We start from the raw sequence: 27,030 nt of genomic DNA on the forward strand, positions 1-27,030 counted from the left end.
CCCATGGTTCATGGGCATGATATGTATGAAGAGTCAGCAAAGGAGACTGAGAAGAAGCAGTCAAATAGGAGAGGGAAAACCCAGAAAAAAACAGTATCATGAAAACCGAATTGAGAGCGTGTCCAGAGGGAGAGAATGATTGGCAGGTGTTACAGAGAGATCAAGAAGGATGAGAATTGAGAAAAATCCATTAGATTTGGTAACTAAGAAATCAGACGCAAATTTGGAGAGAGCAGTTTAGTTAAATAATGGAAGCCAGACTATACAGGACTCAGAAGCCAGTGAGATGAGAAGGAGATGGCTTTCTCAAGTAGTTTAGCTAAGAAGAGGAGGACAGTATGGGACAGTAGCCAGAGAGTAGGGTAGGATCAAGTAAGTGTTGTTTTTATTGTTGAGGAAACATGTACAAGTTTGAAGGTAGAAGGTTGCTGTTCTTTGGATGCTTTCCAGTGTAGCTGTGTATTTCTTAAAAATGAGGTACCCAGAACTGAACATGATACTCCAGATATGGTCTAACTGAGGTATGGTACAGCAGGGCCACCATGTCTCTACTACTGGATGCTATTCTTTTTAATTCAGTACAAGGCTGTGTTTCTTGACTGCTGTATGACATCGTTGATGCATGTTAAGCTTGCAGTTCACTAAGATTCCCAGATCTTTTTCAGAAAAATGGTTACTCTCTCATTTTGTCTTCCTACAATTAATTTTTTGAGCCATGTGGATGACTTTACACTCATCCTTATTAAATTTGACATTGTTTCTAACCTGTCTTATAGCCTGTGAAGATTTTTTGGGGGCTCTGACCCTATTATCTATTCTGTTAGTGATCCTTCCCAGCTTTGGGTCATCTGAAAATTTGATAAGAATGCTCTCATACATCATTGATAAAAATGTTGACCAAATAGAGGATCAAGCAGAAATCTTTGGGGAGTCTTCACTGGAAATCTCCTTCTAAGTTGATTGAGCAATTATTTGATATTTGCCAAGTTGATACTGAACTATACTAACTATTCTTTGAGTCTGGACATTTGGTTGATTCCAACCTCACCTAAATGTACTGTTGCTTTGCCAATATCAACCCATCTTTTCCATAAGAATAGCATTAGAGACATTATCAAAAGCTTGGCTAAAATCTTATTGTTATAAATATTGAATGAAATCTATTGTTGTTCAGTCATTTTTTGGTCATGTCTGACTCTGTGACCCCATTTGGGGTTTTCTTGGCAAAGATACCAGAGTAGTTTGCCATTTCCTTCTTCAGCTGATTTTACAGATGAGGAAACTAAGGCAGACTTGCCCAGGGTCACACAGCTAGAGGCCAGATTTGAACTCAGGAAGAGGAGTCTTCTGGACTCCAGTCCTGGTGGTGTACGCACTATGGTGCCACCTAACTGCCCTGGCTAAAATCTAGGTAAACTTTGTCTCCATCATTCCCCGATCTGCCAATCTAGTAATAGTATTAATGAAAGGACATAAACCAGGTCTGGCATGATCTATACTTGCTGAAGTCCTGCTGCTTCTTAATGATTACGGCTTACTTTTTGAAGTGCTCAGTAACCATCCCTTTAAAGCTACATTTTAGAGTTTTCTGGAAGTAGAAATCAAGTTTACTGGCCTAGAGTTATTTAATTTCCTTTTTATCGATATTGGGACAACTTTTGTCCTTCTCTGGTCCTAATCACTTCTTTCATTATTTGTAATCTTTGAAGCATTACTGAAAGTGACTCATAAACCAGTAATTTTACCCTCTAAGAATGTACAATGCATTTTAGACAACAAATAGGGCAAGTTAAACCGATGTGTTTATCCAGCCCATCCTTGAGCCCCTAGTATGGCTTTCAAATTTGTATCCTCAGCTCTTAACACAGTGCCTAACACATAACAGGTGCTTAACAATGTTATTGCCCGAGTGATGGTGAGACACTATGATGGTTCTGCTAGATTTTCTATGTAGAGATGATCTATGTATACGTCTATCCATTTTTACTTATTTGTTTGTTTGTTATTTGTTTTGCCAGTGGCTTAGATGAAGACATGACTGGCATGGCGATCAAATTTGCAGGGAACTCAAAACATGATGGAATCGATATCCAAAATTCTCCCAACAGGCCAGAATGATGGGCAAATCTAAGATGTTATTCACTACAGACAAATGTTAAATCCTACACTTGAGATTAGAACTTTCATAAATTAAGCTAGAGAAGGTGTGGCTAGATAGTTGACCTGAAAAATAACAGAGGGAAAGGAGGCATAATGTAGGGGAGAGTTGGTCACAAGAGTAAAGAGATCTGGGTTCTAGTCCCACCACATACTGGTTATGTGACCCCAGGTAAGTCATTAATCTCTCAGTGCCATAGGCACCTTTTGAAGACCATCAGTTGCAAACATTTGCCCATCTGTATTGGGAGGCATTTCTTCACCAGGAACAGCCTGTACCAATGGAATCACAAGTCCAGAACAAAAAATAAAAAAATATACAAACAGATGAGATTAGCTCTTTATTTTGGTACAAGTCTGTATGTTTTTTTTAACATTTAATTTTAATTTTATTTTTCTCAATTACATGTAAACAAAAGTTTTTAATATTCATTTTATTTATTTATTTTTAGTTTTTGATATTCACTTTTATAAGATTTTGAGTTCTAAATTTTTGCCCCCTGCCCTCCCTTCTCCCTTCCCAAGATAGCATGAAATCTGATATAATCTATACATGTACAATCGTATTACACATATTCCCAATTAGTCATTAAACATTCATTTAAAATTTTTTTGAGTTCCATATTATTTCCAAAACTCCCTCTCCTTGAGGAGGCAAGCAACTGGATATAGATTATACATGTGCAGTCATGCAAAACAATATGTTTAAATACAAAATATCTGGATCTTTGCAGGTGACTCCAAAGGCATCTGCCCCAGAATGTTTCTTCCATCATATTCTGATGAACCCATCTTTGGTTCATCCAAAGCTTCTTTAAAAGTTTAACTGCAAATGAAGATTCAGATTTCAAGAATCAGGATTCTGCCATCAATTCACTAAGCTTTGTCTCCAGCATTAGTCCTTAGCTCCTTCACTTTGTGGCAAGAAATCAGAAAAAGTCCTCATCTTCGAGCTCCATCCTTTTACATCGCACTCTGCTGAGTGGCTTGTCATGCACAAATCCTCAACAGAAAACATCAAAAGAGGAAAGATCTCTTAATGAGGCACTTCACAAATCCCCTCTTGGAAGCCACAAATTATCTTGTTTTTGGATTTGTTTCCTAGATAGTTGCGTTCACTTTGGCAGGACAAAAACCATGCTCTCGATTTGAGAGAAGAACAAAACGGGTAGCCATCCTCTCTGTAGCACCCCAAGTTTTCCCCGTGATCAGGTTGAGATCTGAAACAGCTTTTCTCTGCATTACTTTTTTCTTTTTCAGTTCAAGAAATAGGAATTGTAAGATTTAAAAGATTGAGCCACTGTATTTGTCTAGATTCTGTTGTCCCTTTATAAATGTTCAAGAGGTTGAGATTTTTAGGTTTGTGTTTTCTTAAGCATTCAACCAGCAAGCATTTATTAAACACTACGTGCCAGGCACTGTGCTCAGTGTTGGAGATACAAGGCAAAAATGAAACAATACCTGTCCTCAAGAGGCTTATATTTGGTGGAATGGAGGTGGAGGAGACATGTGCATATATAAGCAAGTAAAATAAAACCCAAGGTGATTTTGGTTGTTGTGAATAATAAAAATAGTAACAAAAATATTTTTAAATTACTTGATAGGGCAACTAGGTGGTATTGGATAGAGTACTGGGCTTGAAATCAGTAAGACTCATCTTCATGAGTTCAAATCCAGCCTCAGATACTTACTAGCTATGTGACTGTGGGCAAGTCATTTAACCCTCTGCCTCAGTTCCCCATCTGTAAAGTGGGCTGGAAAAGGAAATGGCAAACCAGTGTCTCTGCCAAGAAAACCCCAAATGGGGTTACAAAGAGTTGCACGTGACTAAAACGACTCAATGACAAAAATGTTTGAAAACAATAGCTAACATTTATGCAGCAGATTTGCCAAGCACTTGGCACATGCTAGGTCATTTCATTAGCAGTACATTGGTTTCTAGTAATATTTTCTGTCTTTGCTTCTTTCATGTCAGACTGTTTTTATGTAGATCCTAAGGAGCCCTCTGATACGCGGACATTAGAAGAAATGAAACTCAACTTAATTCTGGACTTCCACAGGTGAGGGGGACCTGTCCAATTCCCTCTCCCTCTGTTAGGCTGAGTTTCCATCATCTAAAGCAATTCATCTTGCCTTCCAGGCTCCTGACTGTAGAGCTGCGGTTTAAGCTAAAGGCCATCAATCTGCAGACGGTCCGTCATCACGAGCTCCCTGACTGTTATGACTTTACCCTGACTGTGAGTACGAGCTGGGCTCAACTTGTTTGATGTGAATCAGAACCAGATGGGGTAATTATGTGGCTTGTGGGGGACGGCGTCCTTCAAAAGGGCAGAGCAAATGATCATTGGCCCCCAAAGACAGGCCACCATTTTAGGACGATCAGTATCCTTAGCTTGTTCTTAAGGATTTGTTGTTTTCTGCCTTGTAAAATAGCCAGAACCAAGTTTGGTTTTTAATTGATTTTCAAACTGTGTCTTAATCTTCCCCATCTTCATCTTTATATGGCTTAACCTTGTTTTAGAGTGTCTTTTGTTATTGCTTCTTAGCAAAGATTTTAAACCTAGCGATGGAAGAGACCTCCAAGACCATTTGGTCCAACCTCCCACCTTTCTGATGATGAAAATGAGGCCCATGGAGAGAAAAGCGACTTGTCTCACAACTTCTATGCCGTTCTTAGTTCTCCTGCGTCAGCCCTTTTAACATGACCTTACTGGTCCAAATATAGGACCTAACTTAAAATGAAATCTAGTTTTAAAGGAAAAAGTATGTAGGTGTAAAACAAAAAATGACACTACCTATGGGGCAGAGTCGGATTTTATGCATGTTAGATTGAGGGAAAAAAAATATGGTGTATGCTTGGAACAATAGTCTTTATAATCTATAACAGATATGTCCCATTGCACAGCACCCCGAGCTATAGGTTTTTACAAACTGAATTTGAAGTTGGGGGGCTTTCCAAAAATTGTGTATCTTTGAAGCATTTTTCTACCAGAATATAGCTGCTATCTAGGTCTCTATGAATTTGGATAAAAAGGCTTAAGTTCCATGTAAGCATTCAAGATAATGATGCATATTGGGTTCAGAATGCCTTTGTATACAGGACAGAATGTCGAAAACACAAAGATATCACGGTAGCCTATTAACAACTGATACAGATCTCCTCCCTTTCTGGTAAGTCCTGCCTTCCCACCAGAGCCTACCATGGATGGATAACCTGTGGCCTTCTAGGTCCTTGGGCTTGGCCTTTTGACTGAGTCCAAGTTTTACAGAACAAATCCTTTTGTTTTTATTTTTATTTATTAATTTTTTTTTTAGGCAATTGGCGTTAAGTGACTCTTCCAAGGTCACACAGCTAGTAAGTGTCAAATGTTTGATCTGAGATCGGATTTGAACTCAGGTCCTCCTGACTTCAGGGCTGGTTCTCTATCCACTGCGCCACCTAGCTGCCCCAGAATAAATCCTTTTATCAAGGGAATTTGTTCTGTGAAGTATGGGTTCAATCAAAGGGTTGTATTGGAAGAGGGCCACATGCGGGCTTGAGGCCACAGGTTCCCCACCCCTGGTCCTAGCCAGTCTTCTAGAGACATAGTGCCATCTTCTTGGATTCCTCTCAGAAGGTAAATGAACTTAGGGTTGCTAAAGAAATGACCTATCTCCCTCAACAGCTCACTGGGTCTCAGCCAAGGACCTGTATAGGCCTCTAGTCTTCAGGGCTTGGACCCTCACCCAGAAGGAAACAAATTTCGGGATTGCTAGGGAAGAAATTGCCTTCCAATCATATATGAATCATCTGAATGACTCAAGACAGTAACAGAGCGCCGGGTCTAAGCTTTTGCTCCTTCATATCATAGCCTAGTTCCTTGTTACTCCTCCATCTCCTGAGCCTCATATACAATCCTCTTTTCTCTCAGAGGCTTGTGCTATATGGGAACTCCTTCTCTCTTTGCAACATGAGTTCTCAAACTTTTCTTTTTTGTGTGATAAACCCCTTTGGCAGTCTGGTAAAAACTATAATCCTCTTCCCAGAGTAATGGCTTGTTGAATACACTCATAATCGACAGAAATCCTAAATTTCAGTTAGATGTTAGTGCAAATAAAGATGTAATTTTTAAAGATACTGAAGCTTAAAACTTTACTAAGACTTTTGGGATACCCAGTATATACATTATATTCTAGTATTAAAGGCCTATTAATTAATGACATGGTTTTAGTAGGACGCAGTTGTTATCTTAGAATAAAGAATACTCTCCTTTTAAACCCATTTTTATTTTTTATTCCTTCTTCTATTTCTTTCTTTCTTCCTTCCTTCTTTTCTTCCTTCCTTCCTTCTCTCTCTTTCTTTTTTTTCTTTTTTGTTTGTCCTAGGCAATGGGGTTAAGTGACTTGTCCAGTGTCACACAGCTAGTAAGTGTTACGTGTCTGAGGCCAGATTTGAACTCAGGTCCTCCTGAATCCAGGGCTGGTGTTCTATCCACCACATCACCTAGCTGCCCCCTTCCCTCTCTTTCTTTCTTTTTCTTTCTCCCTTTTTTCTTTCTTTCCTTCCTTCTTTCTTTTGTCTTTCTTTCCTTCTGTCTTCCTTCCTTCTTTCTCTTTCCTTTTTCTTCCTTCCTTTCTGCCTTCCTTTCCTTTTTTCTTTCATTTCTAAGGAACACATACAATGCAAAAAGATATAGTTAGATTACAATGAAGAGACTGATCTAAAATACATTATACCAGTTGGAGGATTAAAAAAAAGGAAGTGTAGTGATGTGTAATAAAGTGAAATTCAAAATAAAATACTGAGACTGCTTGAATAACAAATATGTAACTCTCAATTTATACACAGCACACAATCCAGCAGTTCAATTCGTGCAGGAAAGATTGCGTGACAGTAGAAGAAAGAGGCAAAAACACAGGGTGCCTCCAAAGTCTTAATGCAGTTTAAAACTTTAATAGCTTTAATAATAAGCTGGGTGTTTCACAGTTCCTATTTATAGCAAATAAAATGAGTAACAGTTAAGAAATCAAAGAACCAAATTCTTTATTGAATAAGTTATAATTATTAGATAAATGGGAAGATCTCAGTAGGACACACAGGGAGCATATTTGTTTTTTTAATATGTGTATACTGGGGAAACATTCAAAGTAATTTCTTATTAATTTTTTTATTTGAACCAGATGTGTCATTTCATTGAGTCAGGGAACTCCTGATGAGAGAACAGCCTGTGCCACTACAGGGCCAATGCAGGAGCCTTCTCTGCCATTTATAGTCTTCTAAAGTACCTAGAGATTAAACGACTTGTCCAAGGTTACACACCCATCGTGTGTCAGAAGAAGGACTTGAACCCAGGCCTTCCTGATTCTGAGACCAGCTCTCTAGTCACCAATTAAAAAAAAATCACTGATGCCTTATGTTTTTATACCAGTGATTTCCCAATGAATTCCTCTGCCCAGTTGAACCCTCACTTGTAATAAAGGAAAACAGTCAAGCAAAATCAAGCAGTGAAACATGCAGCATTCTCTGTGGTGATCCCCAACCTTCCTAAGAAGAAGGGATGTGTGAGTTGTTTGTCTTTGATACTCTCAAATTCCTTTCGACCTGTTTCCATTCAATAACCCTGGCCTTGAGAGCTGGGCATTTCAGAGACCTCGGTTTTAATCTCAGCTCTGCTGTGGGCTGGCGTTATTGAGCTGGGTGACTTTGGATGAATCACTTAAATCATCTAGACCACAGTTTTCCCTTCCTTAAAATTAAGCCATTGAACTAAAGCCAGGATTCTTACCTTTATGTGTGTCAAGCATCCTTTTTCAGAATAATGTTTTTAAAGTGCATAAAATAAAATGCATAGGATTACAGACGAAATGAGTTACATTGAAACACAGTCCTGAAATATTTTTTAAAAACCAAAATCACTGATCCCAGGTTAAGAACCCCTGGTCCAGAGGTGGGGAACCTGTGGCCTTGAGGCCAACATGTGGCCCTCTAGGTCCTCAAGTGCAGCCCTTTGACTGAATCCAGGCTACACACAACAAATCCCCTAGGGCTTCTATCTCTGGGGCTAGACGGGACCCTAGAGGTCATCTAATCTAGCATCCTCCTTTTACAGATAAGGAAACTGAGGCCTAGGGTGGTGAAATCACCTAGGAAGTGAGTACTGAGCTGCAATTTGAACCCAGGTCATAAGGATAGGCTGTTGATCAGTCCTTTCAGTCATGAATGACTCTTTGTGACCCCATTTGGGGTTTTCTTGGCTAGGGTACTGGAGTGGTTAGCTATTTCCTTTTACAATTCATTTTACAGATGAAGAAACTGAGGCAAACAGTGACTTGCCCGGGGTCACACAGCTAATAAGTGTCTGAAGCTGGATTTGAACTCAGGAAGATGAACCTTCCTAGCTCCAGGCCCAGTGCTGTATCCACTGTGCCACCTAGATCGATTGACTGATAGAGAGAGTGAGCGTTTGTTAAATGCTTATTATGTGCCTAAGCATCGTGGGATCATATCTCTAAAGTAGTAAGGGACCTGAGGGGTCATCTAGTACAACCATCTCATCTTCCAGATGAGGGATATGAGGCCAAGGGGGCTAAGTGTTACCCTAAATGAGGCCCAAGGTTACATGGGTGAGATTTGAACCTGGGTCCTTTGCTTGTACAGCCAGAGCTCTCTCCCCTGAGCCACACTTCCTCTTTTGACTCCAAATACATGGCTTCTTCCCTGTGCCACGCTCCTTCTTCAGCACCTGGAACACTGAGAACATAGGCGGGTAAGAATTTTAAAGAGTGTTGATAACATCACCAGCAGCCGGAACCGTGTTAACATCTGATTCGGCTACATCGTTCTCAGCTGTGTCAGGAAACCTACTTGGGAGTTTCCAGCACAGTATCTAGAGAAGATCGTCTACTTCTGAAGGCCAAAAGAGCCGTTGTGGGTTCGGTCCAGCGTGAGCATTCCTATCAACTTGCTCTTGTCACAGGGTTCGCTCTTATGGCTGGTGTGGCCCTGTCCACTACGATGGCCCATTCCTCTGTTATGAGCTGAGTCCACTCTTGGACTTAGAAGGTGCTCTCTGAGATTTGCTGTGACCACAAGGGTAGTCACTCTGATTAATTGAATGTGGATCTAAAGTACTCTAAAGAGAGACACACAGTCCATTGCCGGGACATGTACTCAAAGCCTTTCCATCTTGGTTTCATACTCCCTTGAGAACCTAGGAACACCTCCACATCACATTGTGGCATTACAGCGGGGCTTGAGTGGACATTGTTAAAAGCTTTTAAAAAATGTTTTATCGACGACTTTTGTCATTAACGTAATGGTCATTTACCACCTCCACCCCTTATTAAAGCCTCTTTTGTTGGGGCTAGGTGGCACAGTGGGTAGAGGACCAGACTTGGAATCACAAAGACCTGAGTTCCAATCTCATTATTTATTTATTTATTTATTTTTTGCTAGGCAATGGGGTTAAGTGACTTGCCCAGGGTCACACAGCTAGTAAGTGTAATGTGTCTGAGTCCGGATTTGAATTCAGGTCCTCCTGAAGCCAGGGCTGGTGCTCTATCTACTGTGCCACCTAGCTGCCCCCTTTTAAAATTATTTATTTATCTATTTTAAGAAGTCTGATTTTTTTTTCTTTTTGATGAGGCAATCGGGGTTAAGTAACTTGCCCAGGGTCACACAGCTAGTAAGTGTCTTGTGTCTGAGGCTAGATTTGAACTCAGGTCCTCCTGACTCCTGAGTTCCAGTCTTGCCTCAGACACTCATTAGCTATGTGACCCTGAGTAAGTCACTTAACCTCTCCCAGACTCAGTTATCTCATCTGTAAAGAAGGGGATCAGAGTAGCATCTACCTCCCAAGGATGTTGTGAAGATGACATAACCCATGGAAAGTATTTTGCCAACCTTAAGGCTTTATGTAAATGCTGGCTGTTATCGTGGTGGAAAAAAAACAATGAAGTAAAAACATCTGACGTAACAATGTTACCAGGTAACGTATATGGTATTCTGCCCTTGTTTATGATAATCTGCCTCAGTGGTCCCCCACTTCTCTGCCATGAGAGAGGAGGTAAGTTTTATGTTCTTTTGTTTCGAGAGAATTTTTAAAGCAATAATAGAAATAGAGACTTTTTTTAAAAAATGAGAATGTGAACTAACTTCTCATGTGAGTGACTTTTGTTTTCTTCAAAACCTGCTGGTATCTCTCTGACCCCCTTTTTTTCCTGTTCCTCACAGATAATTTTTGACAATAAGGCCCACAGCGGAAGAATTAAAATCAGCCTCGACAATGATATTGCCATCAGGGAATGTAAAGATTGGCACGTATCTGGATCAAGTGAGTGATGAGCTTTTAGGATGAATTTCTGAGTAGAAAATCTCCTTAAATTACCACTCTCAAGATCTCTAGGGTGCCAAGTGAGAAATACAGAATATTCCCAGGTCTCTGGATACTGACCTAGGTGCAGACAGAAGTCGAGGGGCCAGGGGAGGCCATTGCTGATCATTTGGGATGGCCTGTCTCGTCACCATTCCTGTCCCGACCTCCCCAGGTTAGGATGGCAATAATTTGGATTTAAGGAGAAATGTGGTCAGGGAAGTTATGGCTTGGCTGCAAAGTGGTGTGAGTCCAGGTGATCTAATCATGAGTTCTGCCATTCTCCAATACCCACCTGTTGTAGCACTCACAACGGTGTTTTGGCCTGGATTTAATGCTAGGGAGTTATAGCAGGTTCTTTTGCAATTATTAGTACAGGGTCAAGATTTAGCTTACGTGAGTTGGTGGAAAAGATTTTATTGTCATTTTTTCCCCTTTGGGTGGAATTTGTGATTTCATTGGTAGGGAGCTCTCAGTGCCTAGTACATGCTAGGCACATAATAAGGGACTGGCTAGGGATTAGGCCTGGACCTGTGATTTCATAGATATAGGGAACTTCCAGGAGAGGAAATACCTTCCACCAAGGTAGATCAGTATGCTTCCTGTAACTTATAGTCTTAGAGGGCACTAAAAGGTTAAGTGACTTGCCCAAGGCAATGCAGGCAGTATGCACCAGAGTTGACTTGAACCCAAATCCTCCTAACTTTGAGGCCTGCTCTCCATCCTCTCCACACACAGCACTTAATAAATGTTTTTTTATTCTTTCTTTCTTTTCCAGTATGGGGACACCCTCCTCCATACAGATTGCAACTCATTTACAATTTACAGACTTTGAAAGCTGCCTGGGACATTGAGAGAGTTATCTCAGGCACTTGCCCAGAGGCACAAAGCTCTTGTTACAAGTTCGGGGCAAGACTTGAACCTGGGTCTTCCTGTCCCTCTCTATTATCTTTATTAGAATCCACTTGACATTTGGGTGGGTAATTCAATTTAACAGGCATTTACAAAGGGCCCGTTATGTGCCAGGCACTGTATGAAACACTGGGGCATTGGGGGGTGAATGGAAAAATGTAATTTTGTTTAGCATTTTGAAATTCATTTCAGGTATTTGATTCTAGTATTCACAAGTGCTTTTAAACACTTACGAAAGCTTCCCAGAGTCTGCTACATACAATTGAATAAATAAGAATCTTGTTAGATGACTCAGGAGGGATAATTAAAAACAAAAGACCCCTGCACACCCCCCGTCAGCTACTGCATTTTAGATTAATAGTTTGCATAATAATATTGAGGAAGTTCTAGCCACGGGGACCTCTTTACCATGACTCTGCTGTGTGCACATAACTCCCCACGCGTGGAATAGTGCCCAGTCAAATCTGTACCTTCTATTTGGCATCAGACAAAGCGAGCCCGGGTTGACATCCCCAATAAACTGAGTGTTGCCTCTGTAACTTTATGGACCAATTCTATGAGTGTGTGATGCTAATCTCTTGCAGTACAGAAGAATACCCATTACATGATGATTTTCGACGCCTTTGTCATCCTGACTTGCTTAGCTTCATTAATTCTCTGCACCCGGTCGGTGGTTAAAGGAATTCAGCTCCAAAGGGTGTGTACTGGGTGTTGTATGTTTGTGCCTTTCTAGAAATGATACTCTGGGTGCAAAGGTTTAAAAAGTATATTGACTGTTACTCCCCTCCTCCCTTTTTGACCCCTCCAATTCTCCCCTAAAGGAATACGTCAATTTCATCCTCCTCCATTTCAAGAAGGAAGTTCCCGTTACTGATCAAATGGCATTTGTTAATGGATGGTACATTTTGATTATTGTCAGTGACATGTTGACTGTTGCTGGCTCGGTCTTGAAAATGGAAATCCAAGCTAAGGTAAGACACTTCTGCTGCTCACAAAAGCTTCAGTGTTACACTTTTGTATTCACTGTTGTCCAAAAACTATGCATAGTCATTGAAATGTGATCTTGGGCTGTACTGAAAGGCATAGCTTGCAAGAATAAGGAGGTGATGGTTCCACTGCGTGGCAGTTCAGCGGCACAGTGTGGATAAAGCACTGGGCCTGGAGTCAGGAAGATTCGTCTCCCTGAGTTCAAATCTGACCTTAGACACTTATTAGCTGTGTGACTCTGGGAAAGTCACTTGACCCTGTTTGCCTCAGTTTCTTCGCCTGTAAATGAGCTGGAGAAGGAAATGGCAAACCACTCCAAGATCTCTGCCAAGAAAACCCCAAATGGGGTCACAAAGGGTCTGAAATGACTGAACAGGAACAAAAGAATGGTAGCAATACTGTCATGGCTCAGAGATAATGTTTGTAAAAGAACTTAACACAGAGTCTGAACACACAGTAGGCACTTAATAAATGCCTGTTCCTTTCCCTGCTCAGGGACCCCAAGGGAGAATGTACACTAAACTTTTTTGTCTCTGCCTCATTCTTCTTACAAAAAGCCGCTGGACTCTTGATTCAACATTAAGATGCTAAATAATGCTATTCTTTAATGTGTAATTTGTGCCTTTTTTTTCTTAAGATCAGAATGTTCCTAGTGGCTTGTTGTTTCTATTAATATCCTTTATGGTTACCTGTTGTGTCAGTAATGATAGCAAGCATTTCTAGAGCTCCTGAAGGTCTGCGAAGCGCCTTACAAAGATTCTCTCACTTGATCCACACAACCACCCTGTAAGGTGGCTGCTATTACTTTCCCCATTTTACAAATAATGAAACTGAGGTACACAGAGGCAAACTCTGCCTTGCCGAGGATCATGCAGCTAGTAATTGAGGCAGGATTTGAATCTAGGTTCTCCTTATTCCGGGTCTGGTGCTCTAGCCACTTTGTCACCTACCTGCCCTACTATTAAGTGGGGTTGGCTGAGCCCACAAAAAAAATAGCGGCGGGACTCAGCAGAAGGGTTCTTAATCGTATACTTCTCTCTCTGTCTATGTCTAGAAACTCATCTCTTACAGAATACAAATATCAACCAGCTTAAGAAGTGTTTGATCTCTGTGGATCGAATTATTTGACTTCCCTGTGCCTCCTTTTCCTTATTTGTAAAATAGTAATTCTTTTGGTGCAGGAGGCAGGTAGTGGATAGAATGTCCCAGTATGGGAGTCAGGAAGACCTGAGTTCAAGTCTGGACTTAGACAATTATTAGCTGTGTGATCCTGAGCAAGTCACTTAACCCTGTTTGCCTCAGTTTCCTAGTCTGTAAAATGAGCTGGAGAAGGAAATGGCAAACCACTCCAGTATTTTTGCCAAGAAAATCCCAAATGGGGTCAGGGAGAGTCAAACTCCCTGACTGAAAACGACTCAACAATAACAACAATACTACTCCAGCAAAGCTATTCATTGGAAAACACTAGACTTGTAGGTTGGAAGACACTTCTGCCATCTGCTAGCCATGTGACCTTGGGTGACTGACTCAGTTTTCTCATTTGTTGAATGAGAATAATGCCATTTATCCAATTAAATTCACAGGGTTATGATGAACGTAAGTTGAGATGATAAATGTGAAAGGACTTTGAATACTACCAATCATACATATGCATGTTATATCATATATATGTCACATGTTTTATAGTTTATATAGTATATTAGTATATTTTATATAATATAGTATTATGTCATAGATATGTGTTACAGCATTATATGTAATGTTTTATATAGTATGTAGTATTATAGTATATTGTATATCATGTTATTACATATAATATATGTACTAAAACATTGCATATCCCCATACGGTATGGTCTCACAGCCCTCAACAATCTTTGAGTTCCCTCCACAGAATTTTTCCAACTAACCCCATGGATATTTATTAAGCAGCTACTATGTTTCAGACATAGTGTTAGGCTTACTTACTAGCTAGGTGACCCTAAGTAAGTCACTCAATCTCTATATGTCTCAGTTTCCTTAATTATAAAATGGGCAGAATAATGGCATCTATCTCCTAGTATTGTGAGGATCAAATGACGTAATATTTCTAAAATGCTTAGCACAGTGCCTGGCACATAGGCACTGTTTAAATGCTAGCCATCATCATCATCATTGTGGTGGTGGTGGTGGTTGTTAATTCTTATTCTTATTGAGGGAAGCCAGCCCTGTACATGGGTAGGAAAAATGTAATGTTTTCAATAGTAACTTTCATATGGCTGTTATGGCTATATGAGTGAACTTAAGCTACAGCATATAAAAGGCAGGGAGGCCCACGCTTACAGTGTCTTTCTGCGTCTGTCTGTCTAGAGCCTGACCAGTTATGACGTCTGTAGCATCCTCCTAGGGACCGCGACCATGCTTGTGTGGCTTGGAGTCATACGCTACCTTGGCTTCTTCCAGAAGTACAACGTAAGGTCTTTTTCTCAGGATCTCTGGGGTGGTTGCATTTACTTGGCATCTCTTCATTGGACTGCTGGAGCCTGAGGACAGGTGGTGGAGTGCTCACCAGTGGTGCTTCTTTCTCACAGCTCCTCATTCTGACTCTTCAGGCAGCATTACCCAACGTGATTCGATTCTGCTGCTGCGCTGCAATGATCTATCTGGGCTACTGCTTCTGCGGCTGGATCGTCTTGGGACCTTATCACGTGAAGGTGTGGAGAAGCAATCCCGTTTCTCAGGCTGTGCCTGAGTGCCAGTCACTTAGGCTTGTTGGGACAAAAAAACAAACAAACAAATCGGTTTGGAAAATATTGTTAGTCCCGCCTTTACAGATTTGGGGGCTCTATGGGTGGGCAGCATTGCATATATTTTGATTTTTTTTTCAATGTAGTGACTCTTTTGCTGACTTTAAAATCTTCCTCTTTTTTTTCTTTAAAAAAGAAAGTCCTTGTTATAAAGGATGACTCTTGGGAGGAGGGGTGGATGCAGGTTGGGGTGTGCTGGAACCAGCTCTAACCTGCTTGCCCAGTCCATCGTTCAGTTTTCAGTGTGAACATTTAAACTCAGGAAATCTGTGAACATTACAAATCAAGGCTTGATTTATTGCTTTGTTGATTGTCTATGCTTAAGAAAATGATGGAGAGGTCAGCTAGATGGCACAGTGGATAGAGTACCGGCCCTGGATTAGGGAAGATGGGTTCAAATCTGGCCTCAGACACTTGACACTAGCTGTGTGACTCCGGGCAAGTCACTACACCCCATTGCCTCGAAATAAATAAATAAATTTTAAAAAAAGGAAAGTGATAGAGAAAATGTTAATAATAGAAATTAGGAAGGGAAGGGGAAGGAAATAAGTAGTTACACAGCTCTTACTATATGTGTCAGGCGCTGTGTTAAAAGCTTTACAAATACTATCATATTTGATCTTCACAACACCTCTGCTAGATAGATGCTGTTGAGTTTACAGGTGAAGAAACTGAGGCAAACAGAGGTTAAATGACTTGCCTTGAGTCACACAGCTATGAACCATCTGAGGCCAGCTCAGGTCTTCCTGACTCAAAACCCAGAGCTCAATCCAACATACCAACTAACTGCCTCTTTCAATTAAACTTAATTATATCCTATTAAGCTTAAAAGTATGCCGTGTGTACATTTTCCCCCTAAGCCAGTTGTTAAACATTTACTAGTGGACATATGGAGAAATTAAATGATGTATAAACAATAGTTAGCAATAAAAACATTTTTTTTTAAAAATCAGATACTTGAGATTCAAAATTTATTTTGTGACCAGCTTGAGATGTAACGTTATTCTCAGGATCAAGAAAGTATATAGTAAATTGTATAAATATATACTACTAGTAATTGCTGACCTTTATCTAATGCTTTACAGTTTGCAAAGTCCTTGATCTCATTTGATGTTGTACTTATTATCCCCATTTCATAGCTGAGAACACTGAGGCTCAGAGATCTCAGCCTCAAAGTTTGCCAAGCACTTTACAACCCATTATTTCATTGGCTACTGCAGTTATCATCCCCATTTCACAGTTGAGAAAACAGGCTCTGAGATCCCAGCCTGGTAGAATGGGAAAAGTCAGAAAAGCTAGATCTGAATCCTGGCTCAATGGCATTTACTATGCATGCACCCTGGCAAAGCACTTGACCTCTGGATCTCAGTTTACTTCTCTGGAAAAAGAGGGAGTTAGATCATTTGGACCATTCACATTCCTTCCAGCTTTCCTGTGTTCCTAGGTCACTTGCCAAGAGTTAGTCGGTAAATATTTATTAAGCTCTTACTATGTGCCAGGGCAGGTAGGTATCACCAGAGTGCATAGAGCACAGGCCTTGGAATCAGGAAGCCTCATCTTTCTGAGTTCAAATCCAGCCTCAGATACTTCTTAGCTATGTGACCCCGGGCAGGTCATTTCACCTCTGCTTGCCTCAGTTTCCTCAACTGTAAAAGGAGGATAATGGTGCTTTTAAAAGTTTTCAAAGCACTTTACAAATATTATCCCATTTTATCCTCACAACAACAGTGATAGGGAAGGTGCTATTATATCTGCATTTTACAGATTAGAAAACTGAGGCAGAGAGAGATTAAATAACTTGCCCTCTAATTAAAGTGTCTGAGGTGGGATTTGAATCCAGGTCTTCCTGACTTAGGCAGCTAGGTGGCGCCATGGTGCATAGAGTACAGGGCCTGAAGTCAGGAAAACTCATCTTCCTGAGTTCAAATCTGGTCTCAGACACTTACTACCTGTGTGACCCTGGGCATCAATCTCCCTGGGTTGTTTTGAAGGTCCAATGGGATAATATTTGTAAAAAGGTGCTCAGCATGACACATGGCACATAGTAGATGCTATTTAAATGGTTATTCCCTTCCTTTCTTTTAAAAATGAGCAATCACAATTATATAGAAATTAGCTAAAAATCCAAGTTGTGGATTTTGAAAATTCATTCATTTAAATCACTGTTTCAAGCCTAATATCTTCAGCTGGTTTCCTTCGAGTCTCAGTTCAAATTTTCAATTGTTTTTTTTTTGTAAATCTTCCCATTTCTAGCTGGTGGCGTCTTTCCCCTCTCACATTATCTTCTATCTCCTCTGCATTTGTCTTGTATAGACCTAGTTGTTTTTTTTTCCTTACCAGTTGTCTCTCCTATTAGGATGCAGACTCTCTGAGGGCAGTGATTGTTTGCGCCCCAGTGCCTAGCACAGTGCCTGGTGCGTGCAGGTGCTATGTAAACACTTCTTGATTGATTCATTTAGCTAGATGCATGACCCCTCCTAGTTTGGGCTTATGAATCATTTCTGAAATAGGTCAAAATCTCACTCTTTGAAAAAGTAGGAATAAAGTTTGGATGGGCAGCATGATGAGATTGGCTACAACCTGGCCTCGTTCATATTCCTGTTAAATGGGGCATGAAGAAGGAACAGCTTGTCTTGGGGAAATGATAGAATAAACGTGTACATATGACATGATTGATGCAGTCAGCATTGGTCCTGTCCCTCTGACTATGATTTAAACCAGGGATTCTTAACCATTTTTTGTGCCCTGGACCCCTGTAGCAGTCTGGTGAAGCTGATGGACTCCTTCTGAAAATAATGTTTTTGAATGCATAAAATACATAGGTTTACAAAAGAAATCAATTATTTTAAAATGCAGATTTCAATTAAAAAAAATCCACAGATCTCAGTTTAAATTTGAAATTAAATTTAAAATTTTTAAACCAGTTCACGTGTATGGCTACTAGACAGACCCAGTAAGGTGGTGTAGTAGATAGAACATTTGACCTTAAGTCAAGAAGTTGTTGTTCAGTCATTGCCAGCTCTTTGTAACTCCGTTTGGAGTTCTCTTGGCAGAGATGTTGGAGTGGTTTGCTATTTCCTTCCCCAGTTCATTTTTACAGATGAGGAACTGAGGCAAACAGGGTTAAGTGACTTGCCCAGAGTCACACAGGTAGTACGTGTCTGAAGCCAGATTTGAACTCAGGAAGATCTTCAGGCCCTGCAATCTATCCATTGCACCACCTAGCTGCCTAAGTCAGGAAGACCTAGATTCAAATCCCACCTCAAACACTTTAATTAGAGGGCAGGTTATTTAACCTCTCTCTGCCTCAGTTTCCTCATCTGTAAAATGCGGATATAATAACGCCTTTCCTATCAGGGTTGTTGTGAGGATAAAATAGGATAATATTTGTAAAGTGCTTTGAAAACTTTTAAAAGCACTATATAAATACTAGCTATAGTGCACTGTTAGTATTAGTACAAATGTGTTGCACTATACTTGGAGTCATATGACATAGATTCCAACCCTTACTCTGGGATTTAAAATCTGCATGACCTTAAGCAAGGTACTCCAACTCCCTGGGCATTGGTTTCCTTATCTATAAAATGAAGATATTGCCTAGATCGGTGGTATCAACCTAAATATAAATAAATAGAGGCCGTTCTATCTACCTAAGGATCCCAAAGGCACCATGTTGACTTAGTTTTACAATGTAATATCTATGCTTTATTGTATTTCTATTTATTTTATTAAATATTTCCAAGTTACATTTTACTCTGGTTCAGGAAGCACTCAGGAGTTCTGCTGATCTCAGTGAGCTTAGCACCGCAGGCCTAAGTAAACTGTATTATTGTTCAATCATTTCAGTCATATCAACAATTCTTTGTGACCCTATTTAGAGTTTTGTTGGCAAAGATACTGGAGTGGTTTGCCATTTCCTTCTCCACCTCATTTGACAGATGAGGAAATTGTGGCAAACAGGGGTAAGTGACTTGCCCAAGGTCATACAGTTAGTATGTGTCTGAGGCTGGATTTGAACTCAGGTCTTCCTAAGTCCAGGCCCAGCTCTCTATCCACCATGCCATCTAGCTGCCTACATAAATGATCTTGCCGATCCCCTCTAGTTTTAAATCTACAATCCTATACAACTTTTGAAAGTGGCCTAGAAAGTATCAGGGGTCACTCTCGAATATTGTGTCATGAAAAGTGTCCAGGTGTGGAAAGACCATGGATTTAAAGAGTATGTTTGTCTGTTTGATCTTTTCAGTTCCGGTCCCTGAATATGGTCTCCGAGTGCCTTTTCTCTCTCATAAATGGAGATGACATGTTCGCCACATTTGCAAAAATGCAGCAAAAAAGTTACTTGGTTTGGTTGTTTAGTCGGATATACCTCTACTCTTTCATCAGCCTCTTTATCTACATGGTTTTAAGTCTCTTCATTGCCTTGATTACTGACACCTATGAAACAATCAAGGTAAGTCTGGCAAGCGCACGATTCCAGAATGAGAAGGGTGTTCAGTCAAGGGTGGGTCTCAGAAGGAGAAGGCGGCTCCTTGGGTATGGGTCTTAGAACTTTGGAGGCAGGAAAAAAGGGCATGCAACGATCAGGGGTCCTCACTGGGAAGAGGAAAGAACTGTCATCTCAAAGATATTGAAGTAAGAGTAGTGAGGGAGGAAAAAACCTTGAACTTCTGAAGTGTTCAGGGTTTTACCTCAAAGCATCCCTCCCTGCCGCATGGCATAGCTCACAGACTGAAAGATTGGGTATCAAGAAGATTTGGGTTAAAATCCCCGCTTCTCCCCACCTTAGCCACTTGATAGATGGGTGATGCTGAACAAGACACTCAGTTTCTTCATCTGCAAAATGGGGATAATTGTAGCACCCAACTCACAAGGCTATTTCGAGCTATCAAATAAGATAGTTTCTGGGAAGGGCTTTGCCAACCATTTCCTCTCTGATGTGCTTTCTGACTTTCTAAAAGGTATTGCAGGGGGTGGTAACCCTCAGGCAGAAAAGCTTAGGGGCTCCAGGAAACCAGATCTAAATGTTGGGGTAAAGAACGCCCAGTCTTTTATGTGGCCAACTGTGCTCCCATGCTTTGTAGTAGGATGTGCTATTTTCTAAAGCTTTCAGTTACAGTCAGTCACTTGAAAGCCAGATCGGAACACACTGTACTGTGTGGTTATATGCCCATGGATCACCTTCCATGCCTAAAGATGCGAAGAAGAGATTTGAAGATGGTGTGGCAACTCAGACTTTAAGTTTCTTAAATCATAATGTTTGAAATGTGTTTGGGCTCAGAGCTAATAAACATAAGAGTTGGTGAGTGACTAAATAACTTCAGGAAGGTAGGGTGGTGCCATATTGTTTCAGTTGTTTTCCAGTTGCACTGACTCTTCATTTGGCAGAGATACTGGAGGAGTGGTTTGCCATTTCCTTCTCATTTTATAGATGAGGAAATTGAGGCAAACAGGATTAAGTGACTTGCCCAGGGTCACACAGCTAGCAAGTATCTTGAAGCAAAATTTGAGCTCAGGAAGGGGAGTCTTCCTGACTCCAGGCTCAGCACTCTATCCACCGAACCACCTATCTGATCAATTAGAAAAGTGCCCAATTAGAACGTTCCAGATTAGGAGGCAGAGGTCTTGAGTTTGAATCCCAGCTCTGCCAAGTCCCTTGTGACCTTGAACAAATCACTTAAACTCTCTAGTCCCGTTTTCTCTTTTGTAAAGTGAAGAAATTAGACTAAGTCACCTCGTAGGTCTCTTCTAGCCCTAAATCTATGATCCTACAATGCTGGCAATTAATATTAATATGGAAGATCTGTCTTGATACGTGTGATAAAATATAACTAGACATGATTTGATTCAATTCAATAAATAGTCATTCTAATTAGAATACTGAGTTATTTAGAGGTATTTGTCAGGCTGTCCTATAGAAAAGAGGCTTTAGCCTTTCAGGCAAAGGAAGGGACCCCACAGTCTAGTCTCTACATGAACAAGAGTCCACTCTGATATTCCCCACAAGTGGCCGTCTTATCTTTGATTGAAGACCTCCAGTGTGGGGGGAAGTCATCCCTTCCCAAGGTAGACTTCTCCAGTTTGGGATAGCTCTGATTCTTAGGAAATTTTTCATGTCAGGTCTAAATTTATCTTATTAAATCTTCTGTCTCTTACCCCCAGTTCTGCTCCTGTGAGGCCGGGCAGACTACACCTAATCTCTTTTCTATTTGACAACCCTTCAGAGCTTGAAGGCCCCAGTCATTGCCTCTGAATTCCCAATTCCACTCCTCTCCCCCCAAGAAAAAGTCTTCCCTCTTCCACTACAAACATCTATAGTTTCTTTATCCCCAGATAGCATGATCCTATGCTCTTCAGGCCATTGGCTATCCTGGACACTCTTCAGCTTATCAGTTGGGTTATTCAGTGGTGTCTGTTGCTGCAATTTTAATTTGTATTTGTCTTACTAAGGTTGACTTAGAGCATATTCTCACACAATTGCTTATAGTTTGCAGTTTTTGAGAATTGTCCATATCTTTTGGCCTACTGGGAAGTGACTCTTGGTCATATGAGGCGTATGGGTCTAGAGATGGTAGAGACTTCAAAGGCCCCATAATCTAACCCTTTCCATTTTACAGATGAGAAAACAGAGATCCTCCTGATGATAGCTGATAGGACTGGAGCAGGGGCTTCAGATGGGGATCTGATCAAAGCAGGGTATGGTGGAATATCCACTTCCCTTGTTCTTGATACCGTGCCCTGTGATCTGCCCATGAGCCTTAGGTTCTGTCCATGGATTCAGAGCACTTGCCAAGTGAAGCTAACTGCAAGGCTGAGGAATCTCTAAGTGGATAATTAGGAACCACTCCCATAGTGGACCCCAGAAATCCTGAACTACAAATTTTAGGGTGACTTGTAGGCTGGAGCCTGTCTTCCCCAAGACCTTCTCAATTCTCATTCTTACCACACTGAAATCTATTGGCTGAAGGCCACTGGTCACTCTGCAGATGAAGACACAGTGTCTTGGTCAACATCGCCCACCTATCAAGTAGCTAAGGGGGGAATTTGAGCTCGGGCCTTCTTGATTCCCAACCTTGCAATCTGTAAGCTGTGCCCTGTAGCAGGGAGAGACGCTTTGAGGTAAAACCCTGAACATTGCAGAAGGTCACCAGTGAGGCCACGAACCTATACATAAAAATCCTTGCTGACTGCCTATTGATTTAGAAAATCATAAATTGACATTTTAAAATAATAAATAAATAGATTAAATTAAAATTAAATTAAAATAAATTAATATTTAAATAATAAATAAAAATAATAAAATATTGCATTTTATTTTTACTTATTTTGTTAAGCATTTCCCAATTACATTTTAATCCGGTTCCAGTGGCAGTCAGGGAGTGCTACAGGTTTTAAATTTGATGCCTCTTCACTAGACTGACTCGCTGGAATCCTGGTAACCAAATGATCTCTGAGCAGTTTCCTTCAGGCTGATCTGGAAATCAGGAAGAACTTCCAAGGATGATGCTGGGACAGTGGTGTGCTGGAAAGATTTTTTAACAGCTGGCACTCTGGGGGAATATATGCACAACACAGTTTTCTGTTTAATCTGCATTCTTTACATTGGTCCATCACTTTCTTAAGACTAGACAATCAACAAAAGAGTAAATCAAGCCCCGATTTGTGGCATTTGTTGATTTCTGAGATGTGAATATTCACCCTGGAAATTTAACAACCAGCTCTTGGTGAGGGATATAGTTCTAGTTTCCCTCCCTTCCCCAACCCCCTCCTTCTATGGACACCTTTATTGCTCCTTTCCCAACCTCGCCTCTTTGGATCTGTAACAGGAGATTAGTGCCTTTCTCTTTTAAGTGAGATGATGAATGTAAAGTGCTTTGAGAACTTCAGAACTAGTATGTATCACTTATTGTTACACCCACAAACTTTTCACACTCTCTCCCCTGCTCTTAAGGCTAAGATGACTTCTCTCATTGAAGGATTCCCTGGATCCGGAGGAAATGCCCTAAGACGAAATAGGCTTCTCTCCTAGTTTCACTCTGATCTGATCAGAACTCTCTATAATTAATACCCAGGAAGATAAAACTCCAACAAACAAAACAATCACTTATCCAGTCCCTCCCCTTCATTTTATGATCAGGGTAACTGAGGCTCAGGTCTTGAGTGACCTCCCAAGGGCAAACCATTGTGTGTGACTTGGACAAGTCCCTTAAGTTCCCTTTGCCTCAGTTTTATCATCTATTTAAAAAAAGAGGGGGGGATCGTGATAGCAGCTATCAGCCAGGGTTGTTGTGAGCGTGAGATATTTGTAAAGTGGCAGGCATATAGTAGGTGCTACATAAACACTAGCTAGTAGAAGCAGTAGTAGTCATAGGAGTAGCAGTAGTAATATAGTAGTCATCATCATCTTCATTGTCATCTTCATCATCAGCCTCATCCTCATCATCATCCTCATCCTCATCCTCATCATCATTGTGATGTCTTCATCTCAGAACCAGTATCAGAGTTAAGTGTTTCTGATAACTGGCATTTGACAGCAATTCATGATATAATGTCAAGGGTAGCTTGTTTCTGTTTTAGATTTAGAGCTGAGAGGGACTTTAAACACAGCAAGGTGTCTCAGTACATAGAGTGAAATCAAGATAACCTGAGTTCTCATCCAGCCTCACACACTTACTATGTCTCACTTAACCTCTATACCTCATTTTCTTCATCTATAAAATGGAGTACACAGAGCATATATATGTATATACGTGTGTGTATACATGTATGTTTGTGTCTAATGTTAGCTATCTGTAGGGTATGGGGGGAGGGAAGAAAAAAGGGGAAAAAAAGAGAAAAAAGAAATTTACATGGTAATTGTATTATATATTTAAAAGAAATAGTTGTACATAACAGATTTGCAATTTCATGTGCAATCATTTTTTAAATTATACTATGTTATGAAAATACTTTTTTATTCCATGAATTAAAAATTTTTAAAAATAATAAAATGGGGCACACAGAGGTTAAGTTAGGTATTTTTTCCATATCCTTCTTCTAGACTGTAAAGTTTCATTCATTCAGGGGTTGTCTTATTTAAATATTATTCTCCTTTATCAAAAGTCCCAATTCCTACCTTCCATCACAGTGGTAACCAACAGTCAGGAAGACCTGCGTTCAAATCAGGTCTCAGGCACCTACTAGCTATATGGCTCTGGGCCAGTCATTTAACTTCTGTCTGGCTCAGTTTCCTCATCTATAGAATGAGGATAGTAATAGTACCTACCTCCCACGGCTGTTGTAAGGATCAAATTAGATGCATTTGTAAAGCACTTTGTAAACCTTAAAGGGCTATATAAATACTTACTGTCATCATCATCATTATTATTATCATGTAATCCAGACCTTTCATTTTACAGAAGAGGAAACTGAGGTTAAAGGACTTGTCACCTGTGACCCTACAAGTAGTCAGTAGCAGAACCAGGTCCCTTGACATGACAGCACCCTTTGCACTCTATCACGGACACCTGCCTGGAAGAAATCTCTTCAGTGATCTGTCTCAGTAGATTTACAGTTGTTTTATAGGGAATGTTAAAAGTATGATTCCTTTCCCTTTCCTCTTAGCATCACCAACAAGATGGCTTTCCAGAGACTGAACTGCATACATTTATGTCTGAATGCAAAGATCTGCCCAACTCTGGTAGATACAGGTTGGAAGAGGAAACCAGGAAGTCTCTCTTCTGCTGTTGTAAATAGTAAGTCTCAAATTCCTGGTTGCCACAGAGTACAAAGTGACAGGTAATTTGGAGATCACAGGCTTATGGTGGAAGTGGGATCCCCCTTCTCTGAGGAGATAGTAAGTTACTGGGTTACACATGTTCATTTAGAAGGACATTTGTGTTGTTAAAAGCAGTATTTAGAATGTTTTGGAGTTTTATGACTATTTTGGTGAGATGCTCTTTGAAGAAGAGGAACACCATCTCTTTTTAATAATCAAAGATTATCTTATTTTGAAGTTTGCTATTTCTGCCATATTTTATACTCATTTTTTTCTAGTTGCTGCTTTTGTCTTGCTTCCTACAAATGTCTTTGCTCTTTGTTCCCCCCTTAATACCCCCCCAATCAAATGCAAATACAAAAATGTAAATGAAAAGATGACTAACAGGAAAAGTACATGTCCCTGATGAAAGTTTGCATTAATTTTCTCCTGTCAACAGGCTTTGATGATCAGAAATGTGATCTAGAAAAAAAAAAGACAAAAGCCACCACTAGAGTTTGATCCGAGCCTAAAACCTAGCTCCCAATTCTGAGAAAGCCAGAGGATAGGGCAATTCATAGCATCATAATTGTTAGAAACAGAAAATGAAACCTTCTTTTGAGACATAAGGAAACAGATGTCAAGAGAGGGGAGGTGACTTAAAACACTTTATATCTGTGCTCATGGCTGCTGAAAATTGTATCCTTAATGATTTTTTCATATAAAGGGGTTTCTTAGCACTTCAATCCCATAGAAAATAGTAACGTAAGATTTAAAGATTTTAAATTTATTTTATTTTTAGTTTAACAACCATTTCTATAACATAGTATAATTTTAAAAAAAGATGATCGCACATGAAACTGTAAATCTACTAATATAAAATTTTTACAAGTGAGTATTTTTCCTGTGGTTGGGATGGAGTGGGAGTAGGGTAGAGATTTAAAAGATAAATTGTCAGGGTTATCTTACAAAGACTTTACCATTTGAAATTTTATTTTATTTATTTATTTTTGCTTTTTGGTGAGGCAGTCGGGGTTAAGTGACTTGCCCAGTGTCACACAGCTAATAAGTGTCAAGTGTCTGAGGCCAGATTTGAACTCAGGTTCTCCTGACTGGAGCTCTGTCTACTGCACCACCTAGCTGCCCCTCCTTTTGAAATTTTAAAATTTAAAATAATCCCATTTCTGAGATTCCTGAAAACACCTGCCTCAAGAAAAACATAAAGACACAAAAATAATTTGGTATTTGGTTCCTCCTTATAATCTCCTGTTGATCTGAGGCAGAGCATTTCTTAAGGGACAGGATGTCATTTATTAAAGTAAAAACTAATTTGAGTGACTCTGAAATAGTGAAATACAGAGTTTCTTAAGTCGCAAAGCAGGCTGGTTTTTTTGTTTGTTTGTTTTGTTTTGTTTTGTTTTTGATAGGAAATTGACGAGCTTTATGTATGTTTTATCTTTAAAGGTCTTAATGATGAAATCCTTGAAGCTGTGAAATCTCCCTGCTATTATCAAGTTGTACAGCAATAATGACCAAGTGTGTCTGAAATTGAAGGTTTTAAAGGAAAGCGAATGTGGGATATTTTGTGTGTGTGTGTGTGTGTGTGTGTGTGTGTATTTAAACAAACCCAGAAAAGTAGACAATTTGTGTGTGTGTGTATATATGTATATATATATATATAATATATATATATATGTATCCTTCAGATTGCATTTTCCTAGGCCTTTAAGTTCTGTTTATGTATATATGTATATAATATATATATTATATATATATATATATATCACCTATAAGTTCTGATGTTTGTATGATAGTCGTTAGAATTTCACAGAGTTGGAGGGGATGTTTTAAAATTGTGTTGTTCAGCTTGATGGAGACGCAGCTTTTTGGTGTCCTGGCCTTAGAGTCTGCAAGGCCTACCCCTGAAGCATACTCATTTCTCTTAATCTCTCACTGTCCCAGGAAACTCCCTAACCAAGACTACATTTTTTTTAGAATTCCATTTTGTTTTATTTTCAGCTCTAAATACACTTCTTCTACCCTTCCCACCCTTACTCATTGAGAAGGCAAGAAAAAGTAAAAACCATTACAAATATATATAG

General features: G+C 40.0%; 1 protein-coding gene across 1 annotated transcript in view; it reads left to right on the forward strand.

The window, feature by feature from the left end:
- MCOLN3 (mucolipin 3) overlaps positions 1 to 26,549 on the forward strand; it is a 47,335-nt gene extending 20,786 nt beyond the window's left edge. Inside the window, exons 5-14 of the mRNA XM_027873968.1 lie at positions 4,133 to 4,217; positions 4,298 to 4,394; positions 10,370 to 10,469; positions 12,005 to 12,117; positions 12,242 to 12,391; positions 14,756 to 14,857; positions 14,977 to 15,099; positions 19,439 to 19,645; positions 24,796 to 24,926; positions 26,393 to 26,549. Of these exons, the coding sequence (XP_027729769.1) occupies positions 4,133 to 4,217; positions 4,298 to 4,394; positions 10,370 to 10,469; positions 12,005 to 12,117; positions 12,242 to 12,391; positions 14,756 to 14,857; positions 14,977 to 15,099; positions 19,439 to 19,645; positions 24,796 to 24,926; position 26,393 (1,109 nt within the window). The 3' untranslated portion in view covers positions 26,394 to 26,549. The remainder of the gene's footprint in view (positions 1 to 4,132; positions 4,218 to 4,297; positions 4,395 to 10,369; positions 10,470 to 12,004; positions 12,118 to 12,241; positions 12,392 to 14,755; positions 14,858 to 14,976; positions 15,100 to 19,438; positions 19,646 to 24,795; positions 24,927 to 26,392) is intronic.
- The last annotated feature ends 481 nt before the right edge of the window (positions 26,550 to 27,030 follow it).

The sequence above is a fragment of the Vombatus ursinus genome, unplaced genomic scaffold, assembly GCF_900497805.2.
Source record: "Vombatus ursinus unplaced genomic scaffold, bare-nosed wombat genome assembly UNPS02014803.1, whole genome shotgun sequence".
Taxonomy (NCBI): domain Eukaryota; kingdom Metazoa; phylum Chordata; class Mammalia; order Diprotodontia; family Vombatidae; genus Vombatus; species Vombatus ursinus.